Raw genomic sequence first — 25,636 nt, 5'->3', positions numbered from 1 at the left:
TTTATCATAAACACGTTTAGTTCGGGTTCTCCCGTGTTTATTTATTTTTCGGGTTCTCCCGTGTCTTGGACGTGCGCTATCGACTCCGTTTTCATCTAGTTGGCTGACCCCGCAGCTGACAGAAGTAGAATGTTTTCCTACCGAAAGAAACTTTGCCAGCCGTGTGGAAGTACTTGCTCCTTGCTTTCAGGGTGATAGTAATCTATCGAAATTAATTATGGACATGGTCGTTGTTGATGCAAGAGTTTTTGGGGAGGGGGGAGACGCACGCCCCGGGATTTTGATGGGCAGACTTTTAATTGTCGCAATTCTTAATACTAATACGGAGACCTCTTGACGCAAGCTACCTATGAGAAGACAACAGCTACAAGATTATGAAACACAACAACCACAAACTACTGCCGGTACGCCTCATAATTTTATTTCTTGGTAACAATCTTGCCGAATTTACCGGAGACGGAGGGATTACTACACGTTACATTGTATTCATTCACGGTAGTTTCTTAAAGTTTGCGCTGAACAATAGCTTTGAAAAAAAGTAGCAGTTTTATAATAACTATGACCGCGTGAGAAATACCTTATACACATTATTTTCGTACATTCTTATGCTTCAACACCATTAAAATTGTAGCAAAATTGTAGCAAAGTTGACTGGCGTCAGACTCCATCGGCCCAGCACAGATCGCCCGGCAGGACGTAAAAATAAACATTTGGTACGCCGCCATCGCCGTTCCGAGCCGCGGTAGACTTCGGGGTCTCGCACCAAGTTTTTTCGCTACGCGGTACGCGGGACACGACAGGCCTCCCGAAAGAATACCGCGGGATATCCCGCAATCTCCCGCGTGATATCCCGCAAACTCCCGCGGGATATCCCGCAGTCTCCCGCGTGATATCCCGCAAACTCCCGCGGGATATCCCGCAAAATCCCGAATCCCGATGATGCTTATCCCGCGATCTGTACTGTAGTATCTGATACCAGCCCAGAAAAGAAGCCATGCCTTCAAGTACCAGAGTTATCAATCAAGGATTGAGGTGTTCAAAAACTTGTGTTTTCCTGAAACTATCGCAGAGTGGAACTCGCCGTCACCAAGTACAGTAGGGGCATTGTCATCAGATAACAAGTCGTTCAGTGTAATGTAGCCACCTGTGAAGCTGGTGTATTACGCTAAAGGGCGGTCATACTGGCTATACTAAAACAGATGCAGTACTGATACAGATACTGAATACACAGAAACATACCCTTGACAGTTTCCTCTAGTTTCTGCAGCAGGCCGTGGTGACACTCCACCCACTTGGGCTCCTGGACGCTGACCTCGCGCCGGAACACCTGGTACCCGATGATGCGGTGGCCCCCGTCAAACGCGGGACGGCGCCACTCCAGGGTCACCGACGAACGGGTAATGTCTACAACCTGCGGATACAGATGGACAAGATTGTCAGACTTTTTTTTGCTATACTTAGTTACTTATCCCCTTAATCCCCTTGCAGGACATAAGGTTGCGGGTTAAAGATGTACAAGACAGTCAGACATGTAACCATCCAACAAAGACGGGGGGTGCCACAAACTTTCTGCAACCTATGATCCACAGCTCACTGGGTCACATGCATCATTTGCATAATGTGATGTCACAGAAGCTGTCGATTGCTCTTTCCTTGACAAAGACTGGAGTTGCTACTGTTATACAGTTAAAAATTTGGCTATTTCCAACAGAAATTACGATTCAAACTGGTTTCATAATGACTTATTCCGATACAGAAGAACTTTCAAGATATGATGGGAAAATGTTCAATTTCAATGGAAAATGACTTCAGAAATGTTTTCTGTTTCTCATCACGTGACATAACAGACTAGGTTACTGAATTACAAGCTTTTTATGCATAGAAAGTGGAAATCTGTTCCTTTGCATACCTGTACGTTCTGTGGTGGTCCCACGGGGTCCACCGTCTTGGCGTAGGGCGACTCCTCGGAGAACGGTCCGGGCCCGGCAGCGTTCACGGCGCAGACACGGAACTCGTACTCGTGGTCAGCCATCAGGTGGGAGCAACGGAAGTCCGTCTTACGCACCGGAGCTCTGGGGAGGGGAAATGATGCAATGTTGATGACACAAAGCTTTATTGGCTCAACAAAAAGGACAGTGACTTTTGTGTATGGTCAAATAGAAATTAACAAAATAGAAATTTAATGCAAAATATTGAATTACAAAATTTGTTGCTTTCATGCTAATTTATGATAATAATCATAAAGGAGCACCGTCATTCTCGGAGAAAATGGACAACTTATCAAGTTAGTGCATTATGCTACCATGATGCACTGAGCTCAGTCTGCTCTTTTGCTGTTTTTACCACTGTAACAAGAACTGTAGATTAAATGCCAATTAATCACTAAATATTGCTAATAATGGAACTCAATCCCCACCTGTTGAGCTTAGTCCAGCGCTGACTTCCCCTCTCCGACCTCTCCACCAGGTAGCCGAGGATCATGGAGCCTCCGTCGTTCGCCGGCGCCTGCCAGCGGAGACAGATCTGCTCCTTCGTCACGTCAAACGTCTCCAGTCCTGTCGGCGCGTCTGGCGGGTCGTACGGCTCCTTGGCCAGCACGGAGGTGGAGTAGATGGGAGGGCCGACACCGAAGCGGTTCTCGGCAGAGATACGGAAGCTGTACTCCTTGTTACGGACAAGCTTTCCAACCTAGGGAAAAATGAGGTACAGATAGACATGTTAACGTTTGTTGCACAATAATTATAAAAGTTGCACGGCTCCTTGGCCAGCACGGAGGTGGAGTAGATGGGAGGGCCGACACCGAATCGGTTCTCGGCAGAGATACGGAAGCTGTACTCCTTGTTACGGACAAGCTTTCCAACCTGGAGATAATAGGATACATGTTCATACATGTTCCAATGTAATGTAACCATTTTGGGATAAATACAGATTCTGTAGTCACTGACAAAAAGTAGTGGATGCTGCTTGAAACATCTGACAGTTTTCAAAATCTGTCCAGTTGCTTGTCAATGAGTAACAGTTTTCTTGTGTAATGTAACCATTACTTCTTTCAAACTGTTTGAAAAGAATAAGCTGATTCATCATACTTTCATTTCATGGAAAGGCAGAAGAAAATCATAATAACAAATTGCTAAGACATAAGGGTTGCCTTGAAACATGAGCGAAGTTTATGAAAAACTTAAACTGTTCTCCAACTCAAAATTTGACTCACCAGAAATTTTTGACTGAATCACTCAGTCTTCCTCAGCTATCTGACCCAAATTTACCAACTCAGATGAACTTTCATGCTGATGAGCGAAGTTTGAGTTGCACAGAAGTCTCACCTTGCATATGGTCCTCTTGACACCAGAGCTGACGTAGACCCAGGTGGCACCACGGTTGTCGGACTTCTCGATGATGTAGTTGGTGACCTCGCTGCCCCCGTCGCTGTCTGGCGGTTTCCAGCTCAGCGTGACGCTGTCCGGCTGGACATCATCAAACTCGATTGGCATCTGGGGAGCTGTCGGCTTGCCAACAACCTGGGAGGAAGGAAGGAAGGAATGAGTGAGTGAATAAATGAATGATTATGGCTTATTTCATCATTACGAACACCCACTGAAAGTGCCACAAAGTTACTGACTGAATTGCATTCTCTATACAAATATTGAAATAATCACCATACACAATACAAATTACTCAAAGATAACTGGCACATACTAGGATATGGTGTGGTCAATTATTTGTTAACTACGAGGAAAAAAATAACAATGCTCTACATGTGCAAATAATACTGTCATTGAAATGACGAATCACAAAGGAAATTAATCATGCCTCTGTTTGTTTTTTGTTCTGATGGTAGAAGATGTTTGTGTCTAGTGTTCCTGATACTTTTCATGTACTTACATTAAACATAGACAAGTTAAAAGTCTTGGCAGCCTTACAGCTGAATTGTAGACTTCTTATGTACAACTTAAAAGCTCAAATTGGTGGAAACCTGTCCCCGAATGTCTCACCTTCATCTTGAACTCAGCACTCTGACTGCCTGCCAGATTCTCCAGGTTCAGAGTGAAGGAGCCGGTGTCAGCCTTGGTCACACGTTTGATAAACAGCGTCGTGTTGTCCTGTAGGGTCTTGGTGAATATCCTGCCACTGTCCTTCAGCGGGCCGAGGCCTCTCAGCCAGGTTACCTAGACAATCATTGATATGCAAATTCAATCCTGATTTCATTCTATTATGTTCTGTATTTATTTTGGAAGTATGATTTTATGTATCATGTATGTTGGTTTTTGGTTTTGTAGGAATTAGTAATTTGCATTATACAATATAACTTAACGTTTGCTGTAATTTGGACTAAGTTGAGCTCATGTACATGGCTTTTGTATGGGGTTTTCCCCCCCTACCTACCTACCCCCAAGGGCACATTAAAAAAGCACCCTCAGGTGAAATAAAACAAACAAACAAACCTTAGGCTTGGGCAGGCCGGCGTACGGGATCTTCAGCGCGAAGTCGGAACTCTCCTTCAGGACAAAGTCCTGCGACTGGAGAGCACTCAGGTCCATGGATGGAGGAACTGGGAGAGGAAAAAAAGGAGCATAATATTAATATCAAGACATGCTTCCTATGACTTATTCATACAATATCAACATATTTCCACACATGGTAAGAAATTTTTCAATGAAAATTTGCTTCCACTGAGAAAAAAAACAATGTGACATTCAGCCATCTTTTCTATGACTTAGTGATACAAAATTATGCCAATTTTCTGGCATGTTAAGAAATTCTGCTATGAAACTACCTTCCAACCAAAAAGATATTGAAAATGGTATTCCAATTAGAGAGTTTGCAGTATACCCATCACAAAAGAATGAGTTTCTTCCTGGAGAAAATGTAATAATCTTCTTATTTTAATGATATACACTCCACATACCGGTGAAAATTATACAATTATACTTGTGTGCTAAGCTGGTGTGTTACGCCAAAAGGCGGTTATACCGGCTATACAGATACAGAAGCTGTTGTGTTACGCGGAAGGGCGGTTATACCGGCTATACCGATACAGATACTTGGAATGTGAAAACGGCACTTACTCTCTGGTTCTTTGCAGACAACGGGATCTGGCAGCTCTCTGGGCTCGCTGACGGCGCCGGCGTTCTGGGCAGACACCCTGAACCGGTACACAGCGTTCCTCTCAAGCTCTGTCACAGTGTAGCGCAGTGTGTTCAACTGGAGGGAGGTAGACATAAGTTAGAAATATGTTAAAGGATGCAAGAAAGAGAGAGAGGGAGGGAGAGAGAGGAAAGTGGGAGAGAGAGGAAAGTGGGAGAGAGAGAGGGAGAGAGAAAGAGGGAGACAGAGAGAGAGACAGAGGGAGAGACAGAGGGAGAGACAGAGAGAGACAAAGAGAGAGAGAGACAGATAGAGAGACAGAGGGAGAGACAGAGAGAGAGAGAGACAGAGAGAGACAGAGAGAGAGAGAGAGACAGACAGAGACAGAGAGAGACAGACAGAGAGACAGAGAGACAGAGAAAGAGAGATATTTCCTGACCTGGCTGCACTTGATCCATCCCTCCTCCTCAGTCCTGTCTTCAGGAAGCATCTCCACGATGTAGCTGGTGACTCGGGAGCCGCCGTCGTAGTCGGGCTTCTCCCAGGCCAGAGACACGGTGTGGGACGTCACTTCTGTCAGCTTCACACGCTTGGGTGGGTCGGGTTGGTCTGCAAAGCAAGGAACATTGTTTTATTATTATTTATTTAAGATTTACCAGATTTGTGGAGAGATTGACATAATGGGACTATCACCTTTTCAAGATGACACCAGACTGTAAGATCTGAACTACTCAAACTGGGAAGGACCCCTATACATGTAAGTGTGGTGGGATCTTTAACATGCTCATATTTAACACTAATTAAAGAAGTGGTCAGCTTGTTTTCAGGAGAGCCAATGTAAGGAGCATTCAAGAAAAATATTCAGTAAGACTTTAGGCTTTGTCACCTTAGAACTTTTGCATGGTCTAAGGAAGGGAATTGACGGCAATCTACAAAATCAATATTACAGGAGCTGTAAGACTCCATTCCACTTGTGTATTTGTGGAGGATCTAATAAACAGTCCCCGACCCTCAGACATGAGGATGGGACTAGGTAAAGGTAAAGGTAATAAACAAACATTCAAACAAAATGAACAACTTTACTGACCAATTGGGTCCATGGCAGTCATGGGGGCGACCGTCTCCCCGGGTTCGCCGATTCCGAAGTCGTTCTCGGCGAACACCCGGAAGAAGTACTGGTTCCCCTCCACCAGGTTCAGCGCCGTGTAGCAGGTCTTGACGATGTTGGCGTCGATGACTGTCCACGTCTTCCTGCTGATCTCCTTCTTCTCCAGGATGTAGTTGGTGACAGGCTTGCCGCCGTCCTTGCTGGGAGGGTCCCAGTCAATCACGGCGCTCTCACGGCCGAAACTCTTAATCTCCACATTCTCTGGTGGGCCAGGTTGGGCTGTAGGCAAGAATAGTTGCAATTAGGATAAACTTCATACAAATGTGATGAAACTACACAAATGCAAGGGATACTTCCTAGTTCCATCTAAATGCAGAACTTTAAACCTCAATACTTCAATATTTGAAAACTTTCATAGGACTTCACTGGGAACCAGTAAGTTCTAGATCTACAGTCTTCCTGTACACATGGCGAGAAAACAATGTAAGCAAGATAAGAGACAATACTGGTTGTGTAAAAGAAAACCCCTGTATCCTAAAAGGAGCACTTTTACATCCCCTACACTTTAAAAACATCAGGTCCACTTACAGAGCACCCTGACGTTGATGTCTGCCTCAGCCTTGCCGCTGGAGTTCTCCACAGTCAGGTGGAACAGTCTTTACTTACATTGTACAATTAACAAGTTTTAGAGTAGAAGAAGTACAGTAATGTTACAGGTCCACTTACAGAGCACCCTAACGTTGATGTCTGCCTCGGCCTTGCCGCTGGAGTTCTCCACAGTCAAGTGGAACAGTCCGGCGTCACGCAGGTCAGCAGGCATGATCAGCAGCTGGGTCGCGACCTCGCTCGTCTCAATCTGAGCACGGTTCTCCAGGTCACTGGGGGTGGAGGGCAGGGGTCAGGGTTCATGTTCATCATATTCAAGGCTGGACAATACTGAATGTTCTCCCAAATACATGTATCATTCTCCCTACTGATTCTTATATTGATGAAAAATATTGAACATAATCATTATCATGTAAAAGCAAAACATTCTAGTATGTCAGTAGAATATCATTTTTCCTTTGGTTGCAGTGTGCTTGACTTAAGAATGATTCTAGCGAACTAAAAAAAAGACCTTTTTCCCCATGCATCTGGGGAGTATAGGGTATAGCCCATGTCCAATTCTGTGGACCTTGGGCCACACAGTTGTTTCAAAGCTAAAAGATCATACTCCCCACTGACCCTTATGAAAAAATCCCAACATTGTCATGATGCACAAGGCAAAATTTCATGAAGTTAGTTTCATAGTCTGAAAGCTAAAATCTGCCATACCTCTCCTCGTGTGCCCATGTGCAAGTTGGTGTGGGTTTGCCCTTGATAGGCACGTAGATACGGAGCGGAGTGCCGGCGCGAACCGTCACACGGTGCTTCGCCACGGACGGGTCCAGCTCAGCAATTTCTGTGTCAAGAAAAATAAAATTGTTTTAGGTTCCTACTACTACCATTCTTACTTCTACTACTCTTACTTCTATCAAGACCAAAGCCTTGTCAAAATTTAACAAATTGCACAAAGAAAATGTTGTTGGTTCTTTACTTCTACAATAATCTAGTGCTCCCACTGCAATGTTCAATAAATACATCTTGAATCTTTTAAGGAGAGGGAGGACCTCCACCACCTTAACCTATATAAAGTCAACCCATAGGATAGAGGCAAGTGGCAGGCTGCCATCAAGCCTCAGTATTGCTGTGCATGCACGTCTGATGCTCGAAAGTCGGGGAACAACAGACACTCAACCAGGTAGTGAGTGAGAGAATCTTTTAAAGAGACCACTCCTTACCCAGTATGTCCTTAGCCTCGGTCACGCCCGGGATCTCTGCTGGTTCGCCGACGCCGACTTGGTTCACGGCGCTGACACGGAACTTGTAAAAGCCGCCGGGGACAAGATCAGGCACGACGTACTCGGTGGTACGGTGCAGGGACGTGGCGTGGGCCTTCAGCCACTCCTCCGTACCCTCCTTACGCGCCTCCACAATGTAGCCTAGGATCTTAGAACCTGTTAGACACAAGGGGAAAGAAACTGTGTAAGACAGACATATTCATGCAGACTGGGAAGTGAGGAAACAACTTATGTCTTTACTTACAGTGCAGTAGAGCTTTTTACTATCATAGTAATGATGTTCCTTTCAAAGCAACAGACCCGTCTAGGCAACTAAGATTGTCCAAGAAAACAATCCACACTTTCTCCTGTTCGAATTATTATTCAAAGGCTGTGAGGCTTTTATTCTACAAAATAGTTTTTGGATAGCTGACACTTTTAGGACAAGTTTTTGTTGGTTCTTCCTACCAGAAGAAAACAATACACAGTGTCTTTTCTGTCAAAATTATCATTATGATAAGGCTGTAAGATTTTACAAAATAGTTCTTTGACAGTTGAAACTTTTTAAGACAAGTTCTTGTTGGATGTTCCTACCTCCATCCTTGATGGGAGGTTCCCACTTGAGTTCAGCAGAAGTCCTGGTGGTGTCGACCACCTCAGCGTTGACCGGGCTGCCAGGCTTGCCCAGAGGATCCTGTGCCACTGTCGGCATGGTCTGTGGGCTGGCCTTGCCTCGGCCGGCCATGTTCACAGCACACACACGGAACGAGTACTCCAGACCCTCCTCCAGGTCCAGTACCTGAAAATGACAAGGTGGGTTTCTGGTTAGGGTTGTTGCCTCTGAATCTAAAGGTTCTGGGTTCAAATCCAGCAGCCCCAATGTTGTGCTCTTGGAAAAAAGAACTTTACACCAATTTCCCCACCTGACCCAGTACCCAGCTTCAGATAGGGACATCTTTTTGAAGGAGACATAAGAGTTCAGGTTCTCTGTTTGAGGAGAGCCACAGAATCTGAAGGTTCTGGGTTTGAATCCAACCACACAAAAAGATTTCAGATATTTCCAGTCTTAAGCAGCTTGTACTTACTGTACAACAAAGTTGTGTTGTGCCTAAAGATGGTTTTCCAGTTATGCAATACAAACAGGCAAACAAACAAACAAACGTACCATGTACTCCATCTCCTGCACCAGGTCTCGGTTGATGCGCTCCCAGCGGATGCTGTTCTTCTCCTTCTTCTCCACGATGTATCCGGTGATCTCGGAGCCTCCGTCCGTCTCGGGCTGAGTCCAGGTGATCCTGCAGTTCTCAGCTGTCAGATCCTTCACCTGGGGCTGACCTGGGGCACTGGGGGTGTCTGGGGAGAATGAGAAGATGTAAGAATACATGAAAAGGTGCGCTAGGGGTGTCTGGGGAGAATGAGAAGATATGTAAGAATACATGAAAAAGTGCGCTAGGGGTGTCTGGGGAAAAGGGCGGGATGGTTATTATGCAGAATATTTCTTACATTGCAAAAACCACACATTACAGAAGGGTAAGTGGCACTAGGTGTGTATGGGGTGTATGGGGAGGGGGGAAGATCATTTTTTGTTCATTGACCAACATATGAAAAGTACAGGACACAGAGCTGTTGAGGTTATCTATTTCAACCGTTTTTGTCCATGGTATTCAATTATGGTAAATTCAATTAAGATATTAAAATCTACATCATATTTTGTACCTACAATTATGTCTACTGCTTGCATAGAAGTATTGCAAAAAATACAAGAGAGAGGTTCATTCTTGTAAAATCTTCTGATACTTGCCCTTTGTGTCTGTACAAAGCAGATTACATCACTACAGGTGAACAACAATGACTCCAAAATAAGTCAGACCTATCAATATATACAGACATCAAAGATGTGTTCATTGTTGATAGATAACTTGAGTAAAAGTAGATGAGGACAAAAGAGAAATGTACCGAATGGATATCTGGCCTCGATGTGTTCAGAAGCGAGTGCGTCTCCGATGCCGTTCATGTTCTGTGCCCGGACGCGGAAGCAGTAGGTGGTGCCCAGGTTCAGCTTGGTGATCTTGTGAGTCGTCTTACGCACGGCAGCGCTCACCTAAAGTGGGGGGGGGGCATAGTTTAGTCAAATACCTGGGCAATACCTGTTCATGTGTACGATGTACTTCTAGTAAGAACATTCACATTTGCCCAAACGTATGCATAGTTTTTGCAAGATTTTTTATACCTCAGAAAAGAAAAAGAAACAAGTACCAGAGCTGTCAACCAAGGACTTAGGTGTTCAAAAACTCATTTTCCCTAAAACAATCTGACTTGTTTTTTTTAGTGCAATCAGAAATAAACAAATAAACATCAATAAGGGCATCATCACTAGATAGCTCTAAACAAAGCTTACAACTAGACAAATGTAACCGATCATTCATATTTTTGTTATTGCATGACTCTTTAAAACCTCATCAAGACTTAACTGGTTCAAGATTCAATATACAAATTCAAGATGTTATTGAACTGATTAGAAAAGATATTAAGACCCTTTCATTGCCACATGTATATAAGCTCACCTTGATCCAGACATCTGGCTGCTTGACGTCGCTCCTCTGCACGACGTAGTTGGTGATCTCCGCGCCGCCATCGTCGGCGGGCGGGGCCCACGAGATCACGGCAGTCTCTGGGGTAACCTCGCCGACCTGGATCGGGCCGGTGGGCGGGCCGGGGCGGTCCAGAACTGTCACCTGGGATAATGATGGACAAGCGTTAAATTCAAGTTTTTATACATATTTTATATTAACTATACACTAAGGCCTGTTTTCATACACGCTGCTCTTTTAATTGTTGTAAAATAAGTTTTTATTCCCTTGATGGATTTTCATATTGATGTAAGTCTGACACCGATTTCGTCAATTGCTTGCCAATGTCGGATTATGTGTTCTTAATAAACCAATCATCATCAAGTAATCACATGTAATAAGTCAAATGTATAACCGCACCTCACACAAGCAGCGATACTTTCATATTGAATGTACTTCTATCATATACAGATTACATTATCTAACCACCTAGGCTATTGCATACATGTATATTAACACTATGCAAGAAAACAAACTGCAATATTCGAAGCATTTGACAAATGTAAAGTGACTGTAAAAAAAATTTAAGACTGTTGTTAAGTAGCTTATAGCTTTCAACAAAGTAATGTAGACTAATGTAGCATGTAGAATAATATCCAGTTTTTTATTTGATAAAACTAGAATTATCTGTAACTTGCTAATAATAGTATACATCTACATTGTCACTGATGCAATTGTTGTACAACAAATTAATTAAAGATGATTCCTCCGTACCTAAATGCTGATGTTTGCACTGCGGCTGCCGTTGATGTACTACTGCAGTAGCTGTACTACTTCTCTGATGTACTGATGAACTACATGATTGTAATTCAGTTGTTTCTTACCTGAATGCTGATGTTAGCACTGCCGCTGCCGTTGATAGCGGTAAGTGTGTACTTCCCGCTGTCGGCACGGCAACAGTCCTTGATAGCCAGCTGGGTGGAGCGGGCCGTAGAGTCTATCTTCATACGGTTGGTTCCAACAAGGGTCCTGCGAAAAAGTTAGTTTAGTTTACATAGATGAAGGTTAGACAGGCAGGTAATGAGATATGAAAAAAAAAAGTTTCTCAAGACACTCACTTTTCAAAATCTATCCTTATCTATTGGGTTGCTTTGAGTAGCTGTTTTCTAATATGTACAGTTTATTAAGATACTCTTGAGCACCTCCAGGGCTCGCAACAGATGTACAGCATCCATTAGAGACAATGCATGATAATATAGTTGTATTATTATCATGTATATGAAAATAAGTGTATAAGTCTAATGTACTGTTGTCTCTAATATAGCTTGTCACAGGAAGCTGTAGAGTGTAAATTTTACTATGGTCCATACTTTGTCTGTGTGAGGCATACAAAATCATACTGTCTTAGCTTTACATGCAGAGTGTATGGTCCACACCCTGTGTCTGTGTAAGCCATACAGAGTATATTAATTTGTGTACAGTCTGTACCTAGTTCCCTTGGACCATGAGATCTCCGGCTGAGGTTTTCCACTGACCATAGCGGCCAGAGTGATGGCACTGCCGGCAGCAACGGTCACCTTCTCCTTCAGCCTGGTGTCCAGCAGGATCTTGGGCGGGGCCAGGTCGTCCTTGCAGATGATTGGTCCGACGGCGTGGCTGGGGTCGCTCACGGTGCCGGCGGCGTTCTTGGCGCAGACGCGGAACACGTACTTCTCGCCTTGCTTCAGCCCCTTCACTGCGTAGGTCAGGTTACCCAGGTCTGAGTGGATGTGCTGTGTCCACTGTAGGAAAAATTAGCACGTTGTTTAAAATTTCTTCTCTGATTGAAACCAAAGCATGGTGGTGCAAGGGTAGAAAGACCATCCATAACTGTGCAAAGATGCAAGCTGCACCACAGATCAACTACCAAGAGCTATGGAGGATAAGGAGGAGTGGATTTTGAGGCAGTGGCTTTCACAAATACAAACTCATCCAAGCCCATACTTAGCTATTACTGCAACAGTAGGAACATTTTGCCTAGTATCAAGTGGATACATGCAGAAAAAGACCTCTGCCCTTGATTTCCTAACATTCCAGTCAAGACATAAAGAAGATCTTTTTCTTGTATATATGAAAACATGAATGGAAGTTATGACTGTACCTTCTCCTCCTTGGCCAGTCTGCGTTCGATGATGTACGACACCAGCTTGCTGCCTCCGTCGTGCGTCGGGCGTGCCCAGGACAGCGTCACCGACGATCGTGTGATCTCCAGAATCTCCACGTTCCGCGGGATCCCGACCGGATCCACCGCCTTCCTCGGGCGCGACGGCTCGCTGGGAGGTCCCACGCCCGCCGCGTTCACCGCACACACGCGGAACTCGTACTCCTTCCCCTCTGTGAGCTGTGTGGACGTGAACTCGTTCTTGCGGACGGGAGCGCGGTTGAGTTTGACCCAGCGGTTGGAGAACATCTCCTTCCGCTCGATGACGTAGCCGGTGACGGGGCTGCCGCCGTTGTCGGCCGGCTCGGGCCAGGTCAGGCACATCTGCTCACGGGTCACGTCGTGGGTCTCCGGGACTCCGGGAGGTCCGGGGATGTCTGGGGAGGGACAGGGCACACATATTAGTAAGGAGAAGCCGACTAATTCACTTACTAGATTAAACTAGTATTCTCAAATGAACAAGGTGTTGCTAATATGTTGCAACAAAGGAGCCAACAAATGCCATCACATCACAATACATCTACACACTCTTGTCTTGGCCCCCCCCCCAAAAAAAAACACACATACATGTAATAGAAAAAAGAACAGAAAAAGTGGGATCTTTTGTCTTCCGATGTCTCCCCAAAAGTTACAACTTAGAGCCAGGTTTTACACTAGGCTAGTCATATGCTTCATTCTTTGTTCGTCATTTTCCTGTTATCTGTAATTACCCCTTGAATCTGTAATTACCCCTTGAGAAGAATTTGTAATAAAGTAGTAAAGTTATCAGTGATCACCATAAGGATCCTTAGCTGTGATGTAGGGAGACTCGATGGGCTTCCCGACACCGAAGCGGTTCTCGGCGCTGATGCGGAAGGCGTAAATCTTGCCCTTCGTCAGCTTTGTCACCCTCATAGTCGTCCTCTTCACGCCGGAGCTGACGTAGACCCATGCGATGCCGCGGTTGTCAGACTTCTCGATCACGTAGTTGGTGACCTCACTTCCGCCGTCGTCCGTTGGTGGTTTCCAGTTCATCGTGACGCTCTCGGCGCTCACGTCCTCGAACTCCACTGGCCCTTCTGGTGGCAGCGGCTTGCCAAGGACATTGATCTGAAGAGTTGGGATGATATAATGTCAGAATTTCACTTATACAAGAAATGGGTGGCTGTAAAAGTTTTGCTATGATGCTTTGAAAAATATAAGAGAGATATTGTTACATTATTGTTTGTTTTCATGGTTATCAAATGCAGAAAATTGTGAGTGGCTTCAATGGCTTGTTTTCTACAAGTAAAAAAAGTTTTGTTTTTGTTTCAAGTTCAGTCACTTCTGTACTGTGAACTTATCATTACCATTATCAAATATTTGTCTATCGTCCCCCTCCCTGTAATTGCTGCCACCTCGAACATGTCCTATTTCCTCAGACTGTGAAATGTTGCTACCATGAAGACAAGGTAAATCATGGTACCTGGAAGTCGGCCTGCTGGCTGCCTGCGGCGTTAGCCAGGTTGACAGAGAACTGTCCACTGTCTGCCTTCAAGGCACGCTTGATGAACAGTTGGGTCAGCTCGCGAGTTGTCTTGGTGAAGATGCGGGCTGTCTGCTGCATGACTCCCAGCCCACGCTGCAAGCAAAGCAAATCAAACAGTTTATTTAATACAAAAACAAACAAGCAATTGTAGCCATTGGCTAAATTATGTCTCTGGGCTCTCCTCAAGCAATGAAACAAGGGTGCTCCCCCTCTGCCCAAAATCCTAGCACCTGTTCAAAAATGTTCCAATCTAGAGTTTTCTCTAAGTATTTTCATGAAAATTGACAGATTTTTTTGGCGACATCAACAGATCAGGAAGCACCTCTCTTTAAAATTTATAACAGAACAAATTTGAATTGTGTTATTCTATAAAAACACATGATTTACACGGTAATTACCCAGTAATAACACAGTCCGACATTAAAACCAACCTTCCATGTGACGGTGGGTACAGGCTGTCCAGAGTAGGGGATCTTCAGCACAAAGTCTGATCCTTCCTTCACCATGATGGTGTCGGAGGTGATGCCCTGCAGGTCGAAGGCTGGTGGGACTACAAGAAAATGGAATGGTTTAACTCCTAGTACATGTACACTGTTGTTGTATACTGAGGGATGAAGAGGATAAATAAGTATACTGGGCACAATGTACAAACATGTATACAGCTGCCAATTCTCTCTATCTATTAATTCAAAGTATTAGAAGGCAACAACATGATTTTACAAAACTTAATGTTTTATGTTCCACGGCTGGTGGGAGTACCAAAAGAATGGAGCAAAGAGTAAAAAATGAAGTCATTCTACTAAACTTAAGGTTTAAAGTGCTAAGTTTTGTGAATGAATATAACATCATTTTGTTGCTTCATACAGGTGTTAATACACCTGTTTTGCCCTCCCTTCCACTTGTATACTTCAGGAGGATTCTAAAAAGACAAATCCATCTCCATGGAAACGTACATATCTGTTCCTTGGCGACCACGGGCTGCAGCAGCTCGGCAGGTTTGCTGACGGCGCCGTAGTTCTGCGCGGAGACGCGGAAGCGGTACTTCTCGCCCTTCAGGAGGTCGGCGACGGTGTAGCGCAGCGCGTTGATCTGCGTGCACTTCCTCCACTCACCCTCCTCCTCTTCACTCACAAACTGTGGATGTAGGAAGGAATGAATGATTGCATGAAGGAATGGATGAATAAAATGATGAAGGTTAGACATCCAGGCAAACAATATTCAGACAATTTAAACTCCAATGCTTCCATGAGTTATCCAGTTACAGTTGTAATTTATCCAATAGACAGTATAAATTAGTTTGAATTTTTATGTTGGTAAAGGTTATACATCCAGGTAATAAGATATGCCAAAAGACAGTTACTCAATCAACTGGATATGATTTTGGAAACGGTCAGATGTTTCAGGTAGCATCCACTACTTTTCATCAGTGTCACTATAGTTTCAGCACTAGGGACAGGGCCATTATTCCGGCATTAAATATTCAGACTGCTAAGATAACCGTTCGACACCCAATTTGTATTGCTTACTAGGTTAGGCAGCAGGGAGAGGGTTAATAACAGCAATGGTTTCAGCACTAAGGACAGGGCCATTAACCTTCAGTCTGCTAGGGTAGCTCTCTAGCACAAAATTTGCATTGTTTATGAAGATAACAGCAGGAAGACGGTTAAGTACCTGTAGCATCTCCACCACGTAGCTGGTGATGGGAGCACCGCCGTCGTAGTCGGGCTTCTTCCAGGCCAGAGACACGCTGTTGGGCGTGATCTCTGTCACATGGAAGTTCCTCGGCGGCTCAGGTTGGTCTGAGGGGAACAGAGAAAACAGATTTCTTCTTTGTGCCTAACAAAAGTCTAGCAACATGTTGTCATAATAGTATTTTTTGCAAATAAAGCAAAAACAGATTTGGCACAAAAAAATCTATTTCTGTCATCTATTTTTCGAACAGAAGCCTAGCAAAACCCACACAGATTCTATTGCTTCTACACTTTATACAGGACTTTTTCAATCCTTTTTCATAATTGTGTCTTCAGAAATAAAGCAAATAGATTTGGCACAAAAATCATATTTTTGTCATGTTTTGTTCTACTAGAAGCCTAGCAAAATCTGCACCAATTTCTATGGCTACTACACTTAGTACAGGACTATTTCTACTCCTTTTCATTGTCATAACCATTCACTAAGAACAGTAATGAAAGCAGTCATGCAAACCCAAGATCAGGACTAAAGCACTTGTTTCTGAACAAATAAGTAAGTCATAAAGGCAAACAGCTAGAAGAAAAAGGCCTTTGAGCCACACTGTACACTGTGTATCATGCAGACATTTATTTGCCATGTGTATAAAACAGAAAGCAATGTTTATCCTCTCACCAGCAGGGTCGATAGCCAGTGTGGGGGCCTCGGTCTCTCCCGGATCGCCGATTCCAAAGTCGTTCACGGCGAGAACGCGGAAGAAGTACTGGTTCCCCTCCACCAGGTCAGTCACCCTGTAGCACGTCTTCACGATGTCTGAGTCAATCGTGTCCCAGGTACGACGGCTCACCTGTGGGGAGGGTCAAGACAGGTGAGTCTGAGGACAACAGGTGAGCTCTATATACAGACATTATAATTGTACATTCACACCTCCAATTTTGACTGGAGATGGTGAAAATAAAACTTATTTTTTTAACACATTTCAGATTAAAAATTTACACTTCTGGAGTTGTGTTGTCAGTAATTTTATATGTTTTTCCTCTTTTCTAATCCCTGGCTAAACTTATTGTTTACTGTGGTTGAGATGACAAAATATTTTTTACTGTGATTGCTGCCATGACAACGTATATTTGTCTACAGTGGTTACCACGGACAACGTACCTCCTTCTTCTCGAGGATGTACCCAATGACAGGCTTGCCGCCGTCCTTGCTGGGTGGGTCCCAGTCGATGACGGCAGTCTTGCTGGTGGCACCTTTCACTACAACCTCCTCAGGGGGGCCGGGGGTGTCTGGGGGGAACAAAAAAATGTCTTGTCAGATTCTGGAGAAATGTCTTTAAGGTGGATGTGCTAAATATAAGTATTTTACTGAAAATAGATATTAAACAGTAATGTTGTTGCATCAGACAGAGGCAAGAAACGCAAGAAAATGAAACATGTTTTGAGTGTCATTGACTTAAAAGCATAATTTTTTGTCTTGGTTCAAGTAATTTTGATACGCAATCATTATGAAAAAATGGAACTGCTCATTGTTCCAAGTGGTAGCATGGTATTTTCCCAAATATGCAAATGAGAAAAATATATGCAAATAAATACATGTGGCACGTACCGTAAACCTTGACGTAAGTCCCGACAGTCTTCTTCCCGTGCGGGTTCTCGACAGTCAGTTCGTACTTCCCAGCGTCGTCCCTGTTGGCCGTAGCGATGGTCATGGTCGTGGAGTACTCGGTCGTCTCGATGTTAGCGCGAGTCTTCAGGTCAACGTCCTCCTTCTCCCACGTGCAGGTGGGGGCGGGGCGACCCTTGACCCCCACGTAGAACCGGATCGGGTTACCGGCGCGGACCGTCAGGCTACGCTTCATGCTGGCGTCTACCTCAACCTCCGGAGGTTCTGTATGGGGGAGACGGAGAGGTTTGTTAGAAATATCTGCATTATGAAAGAAGCCATACTTTAGACAAGAGTGGCTCAGTTTGAAAAGAAGAGAGGCTGATCCTTGCTTTTTAAAATTGTTTTAGGTGAAGAAGATTTCAATATAAAAGCCATGAATATTTTGTACAAAGCAAGTTTTCTGTACATAGCAAAGAGTTTGGAAGGTCTTGAGAACTCACGAACGATATCACCATTGTTTCCACAGATTAGCATGATAGGAAAAAGCACAGTTATAAACTATAGGAAAAGCATGCCTGTCCCATAACTAAAGCTCCTTACCTTAAGTGAGAAATTTTCACTGTGTTCACAGCTAGAAATGATAGAAAATGTATAACAACATCTGCTTACCTTGCCTCTCCCTGGCAGCAGTAGGTGCTGTGGAGGCCGAGGGTTCACTCACGCCAACAGCGTTCACGGCGCTGACACGGAACACGTACTCCTTGTTCTCTGTCAGTTCATCAACAACATAGGACAGGAGCTTGATGGTGGAGGTGGTGTGAACCTGGAAATACAACATTGCAGAATGTCAACATTTTCTTCTGCAATTCAGAAATACTTTCTGCACCTAGACATACAACATGGCAGAATGTCACAATGCAATTCAGAAAGTCTTTGATATAAAAAATACACTGTACAAGTCTGGACCTATGGCATATACAAACTTGCATGTTGGCAAACATTTACCTGGTACATGCAATTTGAAAAATACATGCAAATTTACGAGACTTAGCAGTAAACAAAAACACAGATCTAAAGAATATCATGCTGACACCATTAAACCCCTAGCCTTATTTTTCAGTATGGAAAACTGTTTCATCTTTCTTCAGCAATATCTCTGCAAAATGCAGACTGAAGATGGGTATTTCTAACATTCTGTAAACTACAATACAATTCCAGCAGTTTAGTCTGCAGTGTTGTTTAATAAAGTTCAAAGTTAACACTGTACCTTGGTCCACTCCTCTGTGCCAACCGGCTGCATCTCCAGGACGTAGCCGATGATCTTGCTCCTCCCGTCGCTGGTGGGTTTGGTCCATGTGAGAGAAATGGAGCTCCTTGTGGTGTCTTCAACCTCAGGTGGGCCGGGCGGGCCGGGCTTGTCTGGAAGAGCAATTGGCAATGAAAGTATTACAACAGGATTCAAAACACCATCTGCATATGCAGGCTAGTGCAGGTAAGATTGGTCCAGGAGCTATGAGGGTATTTCTCATGTCTAACTTGCACCTAACCTGAACTGGTCCTTGACATGACACTACAAGGACATATGACCAGCTGTAGTCAAAAACTGCCTTGCATTTTTCAAAGTTGTATCATTAAAGACAGAAGAAAACTTAGTAGTAAAATTAAAATGGTGCTACAGTAGAAGCCGCTTATTTGAAAAGCCAATTTGTCAGCACATTTTTTTCAAATACCCGGCCTTTCCGATTAAGAGACTCTGAGGCTCAAACTCTCGGCCTTCATTGAAACTATGGGGGTGGGGGGTGGACAGGGCATCGAACACATAACGACACAAAGAATACAAACACGAGTCACATTTACGCATTAAAAACAGTGAACTTTATTGAGATCGGTAAATTTGCTTTTAATTTTTTTCGTTGACGTACACACGTATTTTTTTCGTTTTTTCCAAGACTGGAAGAACGCCGCGATACGTTAGACATCATGTGCTATCGGCAGGCTCTACTCGAACGAATAAACAAATTATGCTACGTTTGCTACGTACAAAACAAGCAACGAATACATGCACAATCATCAGCCTGTACGTACTTTTACATCACGAAAGTAGCAAAAAATAAAGTTTGATTAACGGAAAACTTCAATCAAGTAGCGTACAGCAAAAATGCAGACGATCGTCATGAAAGCAGTCGATAGCACAATTCACAAAGGATCGCTTCGATCGCTTAATTTTCAGAAACTCCGGCTAGCACACGAAAATTATCGTAACGAATGCAACAATAAACTGTTCATTTCAATGTTAATGACTTTTTAGCTCACGATGTCCGTAGGTTACATGGAAATTTGCGATAGTTGACGGGGATCTCTCGCATTAGCGTTCAGGGAAGTAAACAAAGATGGCGGACGCGGCGTGGGTAGCAGTATCCCATCATCCCATGCGGTGTTTTTTCGCGGCACATTTGGCGTGTTGAAGCGGCGATAGCGCCGTGTCGCAGTCGAAATAAACTCAAAATAATGGCGCAGTACACAAGTAGAGACATGGTTTTGATGATTAAAAATGAGTTGTATNAGGGCATCGAACACATAACGACACAAAGAATACAAACATGAGTCACATTTACGCATTAAAAACAGTGAACTTTATTGAGATCGGTAAATTTGCTTTAATTTTTTCGTTGACGTACACATGTATTTTTTCGTTTTTTCCAAGACTGGAAGAACGCCGCGATACGTTAGACATCATGTGCTATCGGCAGGCTCTACTCGAACGAATAAACAAATTATGCTACGTTTGCTACGTACAAAACAAGCAACGAATACATGCACAATCATCAGCCTGTACGTACTTTTACATCACGAAAGTAGCAAAAAATAAAGTTTGATTAACGGAAAACTTCAATCAAGTAGCGTACAGATTATGCAGACGATCGTCATGAAAGCAGTCGATAGCACAATTCACAAAGGATCGCTTCGATCGCTTAATTTTCAGAAACTCCGGCTAGCACACGAAAATTATCGTAACGAATGCAACAATAAACTGTTCATTTCAATGTTAATGACTTTTTAGCTCACGATGTCCGTAGGTTACATGGAAATTTGCGATAGTTGACGGGGATCTCTCGCATTAGCGTTCAGGGAAGTAAACAAAGATGGCGGACGCGGCGTGGGTAGCAGTATCCCATCATCCCATGCGGTGTTTTTTCGCGACACATTTGGCGTGTTGAAGCGGCGATAGCGCCGTGTCGCAGTCGAAATAAACTCAAAATAATGGCGCAGTACACAAGTAGAGACATGGTTTTGATGATTAAAAAATGAGTTGTATGAGAAATTAAACGTTCTTGGAATAAACAGGCTAAAAGAACACAAAAGCATGCCGCATTTGGCGGCTATGAACCGGCTCGCGCTTCTCATTACGTAGTGCCGATGTGCGCCCGACCGCTCGATCAACGTAAATTTCGGCCTCCTTTGTGGTTCAAAACAGACAACTTCGTCCCTTTTGGCGGCTTGATGTCTTGATATAAGAAATTTTCCGCCGATTTTGGTGATTTGTTTGGCATGTTTTTGGTTGAAAATGTGTTGCAACTTGACAATTTTTTTTTCAAATAGCCGGCATTGGCTTTTCAAATAAGGGGCGTGATAAACAATGGTGTCAATGGGAAACGGTTTGGGTTTTCACAATTCTTTTCAATTAGCAGACTTTTTCTTATAAGCGTTTTGCAATTAACTGGCTGCCACTGTACTAGGAAACATTATTTCAAAACATTCTGACTACATACTGCTATGTTTTTATAAACTGAAAGACAAACTGTACACTGTAGACAAACTGAAAGGCAAGACTTACCGACAGGATCCTGAGCGGTGATAGGCAGTGTGGGAGCGCTGGGCTTCCCGACTCCGGCAGCGTTCACGGCACTGATCCTGAACTCATACTCCAGACCCTCCTCCAGATCCTCCACACGGAACCTGCAGTGTTGTATATATATGTATTGTAATTATTAATGTTTACTGAAGGAAAACATATTGTTTTTGCTCTGTTTCTTCTTCTTCTCCAAACAAATAAGGTCAATGACCTGGACCAGACATCTGTCACCATGGTAACTGGTGTTGGGTTACATCATGTTGCAATTTCATAGCGAAGGGATCTAGACTCCTGTCACCATATATATGACTGTGTTCGAGTGAGAATTAACAGTCTGAGAGCAGATCATATGCAAAGGTAAACATTATACTTTTGCTTTGCAAATGTTATCTTTCTAGTTTTATTAATGGAGTTCCTAATAAACATAAACATAAACATGAACACAAACCTAGTCTCTGGGATGGGCTCCTTGTTGAGCCTCTCCCAGCGCACGCTGGTCTTCTCCTTCCTCTCCACCAGGAAGCCGACGATCTCGGAGCCGCCGTCGTTCTCGGGCGGAGACCAGAGCAGCTTCAGGCTCTCCCTGGTGATCTCACGCACCTGTACATGGACAGGCGGGCCAGGGGTGTCTGCGGAGAAAGGAGATCAAACAGTTAAGCACCACGTTATGTCTATGTAATTTGTTTATTTCTATTGTCTGCCACAATTTTTTTTAGGCATCTAGGGACACCCGAAAAACAGCAGGGACATGACAGTGATCTAAGTGCAAGATGAAATCAAACATTTTTGAGTTTTAAGACTTAGTGAAAAGTCAAGTCTTCTTTATGGTGATATACTGACTACTGTTGGCCCTGAATTGGGTATAAAATCTTCAAGTTTGATAATGCTTCAATTTCATTACTGTAACAATACTACTACATCTAGTTGAATGTACATTCCTACAAAAAGAATCTTCAAGTTCATTGCCAGCCCTTTGATATAAACTTATATTTAACCGTCAGAAAAGATGACCATAGTAAAAAGAAGTCTATAGGTTGACATACCAAATGGATGTCTGGCGAGCACATTTCCGGTTGTGGCCGGATCGCCCACCCCGAACATGTTCTGTGCGCTGACCCGGAACTGGTACTCGTTAAACGGAATCAGCTTCGGGATCTTGAAGGTGGTCTTCCTCACAGCTCCAGAAACCTGGAAGATTAAGAAAGAAATCAAGAATGAATGAATGAATCAAGATGAGACAGATGTATAGTCTCTGTTTATTCCTTGTAATTCTACGAACTGTTGGCCAAATGTTGTATAGCATAAATGTACAATCCTTCTCAAATTTCCAAGAGGCTGTAGTATAACCTTATTGTTTGTCCACCTCACCAGAAAAATTTTATGCCAGACGCAAAAAATCATGCAATTTCTTCATTGACAGACAATGCAACACACATTATAGTGTTCAACAAAAGTCAGATTACCCTTTTCTTGCATATGAATTATGTGTCTGGTTTATTTGTGATGTTACTTTGTATTATTTCCATGGGTAAACCTGAAATTAAGAAATTCAAAAAGCATTGGTGTACCTTCTTCCAGTTCTTAGTCTTGAGGTCCATCTTCTCGATGACGTAGTTAGTGATACCTGCTCCTCCATCGTCCTCTGGCTGTTGCCAGGAAACGGTGCAAGTCTCGGGCGTGGTCTCCAGAACCTGCAGACCCATGGGGGGCCCCGGCTTACCCATCACCAGCACCTAAACAGGGGAGAGAAGGAAGGAATGAATGGATGGATGGATGGATGACAAGTCTCCAGAACCTGCAGACCCATGGGGGGTCCCGGCTTACCCATCACCAGCACCTTGGAGTGAATGAATGAAGAAAATTAATGTAGTTTTATTAAAGTGTCTTTGCCCAGCCAATATGGGCTAATAAGATACCTTGAACAGAGAAGTACATATTCAGTGAAACATATCAACTGTACAGCTTTAATACAACCACCATAACAAAAACGAATGAGGTTGCAGTAGCACACAGTAAATGATGAATGTTAAGTTACCTCGATTGTCACTTAAACATCAATTTTTGGTTGTATGTACCAAACTCTCCAAACATGGATATTAAAATAAACAAGTAAGCTTCCTACAAAGCTTCCTAAAAATGAAACATATGGTTGGAAAATTAAACTCACCTTGACAGTGACGGTGACGGAGCCGCTGTTGTTCTCAGCTGTGATGGTGTACTCTCCGGCATCAGCACGGGACGAGTCTCCCACACACAGGGCAAACGCCTTGCCCTTCTGGTCAATAGACACACGGCCTGGGGAGGAACATCGTAAATGTTTCATCAACTCACAAGGCAACGAAATACATGGTAGAATGTTGAATATTCTGTGGACATTATCCACATTTTCTGTTATGGTATGAAACATTACTACAAGATTATCAGTTGTCATTAAAAGTGAAGGAAAATTCAGTAGCAACTGCCTCAAATAAAGAAGTTAGACACCTCAATAAATGTACAGAGAAACATCAGAATAAGATAGATCTATAGACCAGACATTTTCTACCCATTTCCAATACTGTGGGCTACCTTGCAACTAGCCTTGGGTGCAAGTTTGCAAATGAATAAAATCATGATTATCAAAAGCTCTAGAAAACAGGATCTGAAGATATGTTAGCCTCTTGCAGGCTTTTCTGAAGGCTCTATCTTCATCATACACATCTACAGTACATGTTAGCCTGTCCGCAGGCTTTTCTAAAGGCTCATCGTAAAACATCTACAGTACATCATACACATCTACATGTTAGCCTGTCCGCAGGCTTTTCTAAAGGCTCATTGTAAAACATCTACAGTACATCATACACATCTACAGTACATGTTATCCTATCTACAAAGTAACATTTCTGTAAGCCCTACAAAACAGTGTTGAAGTGCTGAAGCCTCACCTTGGCTGCGTAGCACCAGTCTTCCCTTAGTGAAGATCATGGTGGGCGTGGGTTTGCCGCCAGCGAAGCCTGAGATGACCAGCTTGTCCCCGGCGTGAACTTGGATCTTGTTGTCCTTGATCTTGGCGTCCAGAGTGATGGTGGGAGGCTGGAGGTCATCCTTGGTCAGCACAGGGCCGGCCAGGTTGGACGGCTCACTGATGTTGCCTGCCTCGTTCTTCGCCTAGGGTGGAAATACAAATGGGAATTTGTTAAAAGATATCGAAGTCACTCTTCAGGCATTGCCAACATGTACTTGTGGATTGTATCATAACTTTTCCCAGAAAAAATAACAATTATGATGATAATGATGGCAAATTAGTCTTGATATTTTATATTTAGCTTAAAGTTATACAGCTTTAGCCCCAGTTATAAGTGGGCGTGGTAATAAAAAATCTTTGGCAACAATTCATGACAAAGCTACCAGAAATGTAAAGATTGAGCAAATTAAGCATTCATGCCTCTAAAAATTGATAGACATACATTTGTTACAAAGGATATGTAAAGTTTGACTCTGGACTGGTGAGATTTCAAACTAGAGTACAGAGACAACTTGTAGAGGCAATCTTAATCACTTGTTTTGTCTCATCCTCCATTGTGATATGATTGTGAAAAATCAAAACAGATCCCTACCTTGACCCTGAACTGGTACTTCTGCAGAGCCTTGATGTCAGTAATGACATGTTCCAGCTTCAGAACCTCGCCCAGGTGACATTTCACCCACTTGTCCGAGCGCACGTCGCGAGCCTCAATGACGTAACCCGTGATGCGGGCGCCGCCATCGTAGATCGGCTTCTTCCACTGCACGTGCACAAACTTGGAGCTCACCTGGAACACAGAAGGAAAATGTCAAAACTTTGCATGATGTACAAAATGACTGATAAACTGGTGGATGTAGCAACTGCTCATACCAGTGCCTAATACCGGCTCAGAAAAGAGCAAGAAATACAATGTAATCATGCCTTCAAGTAGCAGAGTTATCGACCAAGGATTGAGGTGTCAAGAAAAACTTGCTGCCACCAAGTACAGAATGGTTAACATCACTAGAGAGCTTTAAACAATTAGCCTTGTTTACGTACAATCTGGAGGGCAGAAAACTGTACCAGAGATACCAACCAAGGATTAAGGTATTCAAAAGCTCTTTCCTAGAACTATGATTGTAAAGTGGCAGTCCAAGTACAGTAGGGACATGATTAC

At 43.5% G+C, this 25,636-nt stretch overlaps 1 protein-coding gene across 1 annotated transcript in view; it reads right to left on the bottom strand.

Moving 5' to 3' along the window:
• The window catches only part of LOC109471813 (titin-like), a 309,005-nt gene that overhangs the window by 209,394 nt on the left and 73,975 nt on the right, over nt 1-25,636 (bottom strand). Inside the window, 36 exon segments of the mRNA XM_019771168.1 lie at nt 1,240-1,411; nt 1,910-2,072; nt 2,417-2,688; nt 3,324-3,518; nt 3,993-4,166; nt 4,443-4,549; nt 5,067-5,202; nt 5,525-5,694; nt 6,173-6,472; nt 6,920-7,071; nt 7,508-7,634; nt 8,014-8,229; nt 8,647-8,851; nt 9,218-9,405; nt 10,009-10,153; nt 10,617-10,787; nt 11,507-11,651; nt 12,111-12,403; nt 12,763-13,199; nt 13,599-13,911; nt 14,267-14,422; nt 14,761-14,879; nt 15,283-15,463; nt 16,001-16,128; nt 16,694-16,865; nt 17,177-17,304; nt 17,624-17,905; nt 18,293-18,446; nt 18,891-19,042; nt 21,459-21,580; nt 21,925-22,105; nt 22,520-22,664; nt 23,045-23,209; nt 23,644-23,771; nt 24,401-24,623; nt 25,073-25,267. Of these exon segments, the coding sequence (XP_019626727.1) occupies nt 1,240-1,411; nt 1,910-2,072; nt 2,417-2,688; nt 3,324-3,518; nt 3,993-4,166; nt 4,443-4,549; nt 5,067-5,202; nt 5,525-5,694; nt 6,173-6,472; nt 6,920-7,071; nt 7,508-7,634; nt 8,014-8,229; nt 8,647-8,851; nt 9,218-9,405; nt 10,009-10,153; nt 10,617-10,787; nt 11,507-11,651; nt 12,111-12,403; nt 12,763-13,199; nt 13,599-13,911; nt 14,267-14,422; nt 14,761-14,879; nt 15,283-15,463; nt 16,001-16,128; nt 16,694-16,865; nt 17,177-17,304; nt 17,624-17,905; nt 18,293-18,446; nt 18,891-19,042; nt 21,459-21,580; nt 21,925-22,105; nt 22,520-22,664; nt 23,045-23,209; nt 23,644-23,771; nt 24,401-24,623; nt 25,073-25,267 (6,712 nt within the window).

This window comes from Branchiostoma belcheri, unplaced genomic scaffold (assembly GCF_001625305.1).
Source record: "Branchiostoma belcheri isolate BF01 breed outbred unplaced genomic scaffold, Haploidv18h27 scaffold26, whole genome shotgun sequence".
NCBI classification, from domain to species: domain Eukaryota; kingdom Metazoa; phylum Chordata; class Leptocardii; order Amphioxiformes; family Branchiostomatidae; genus Branchiostoma; species Branchiostoma belcheri.
Note: the sequence above shows the minus strand (reverse complement) of the source record. Positions and strands in the feature narration are given on the sequence as shown.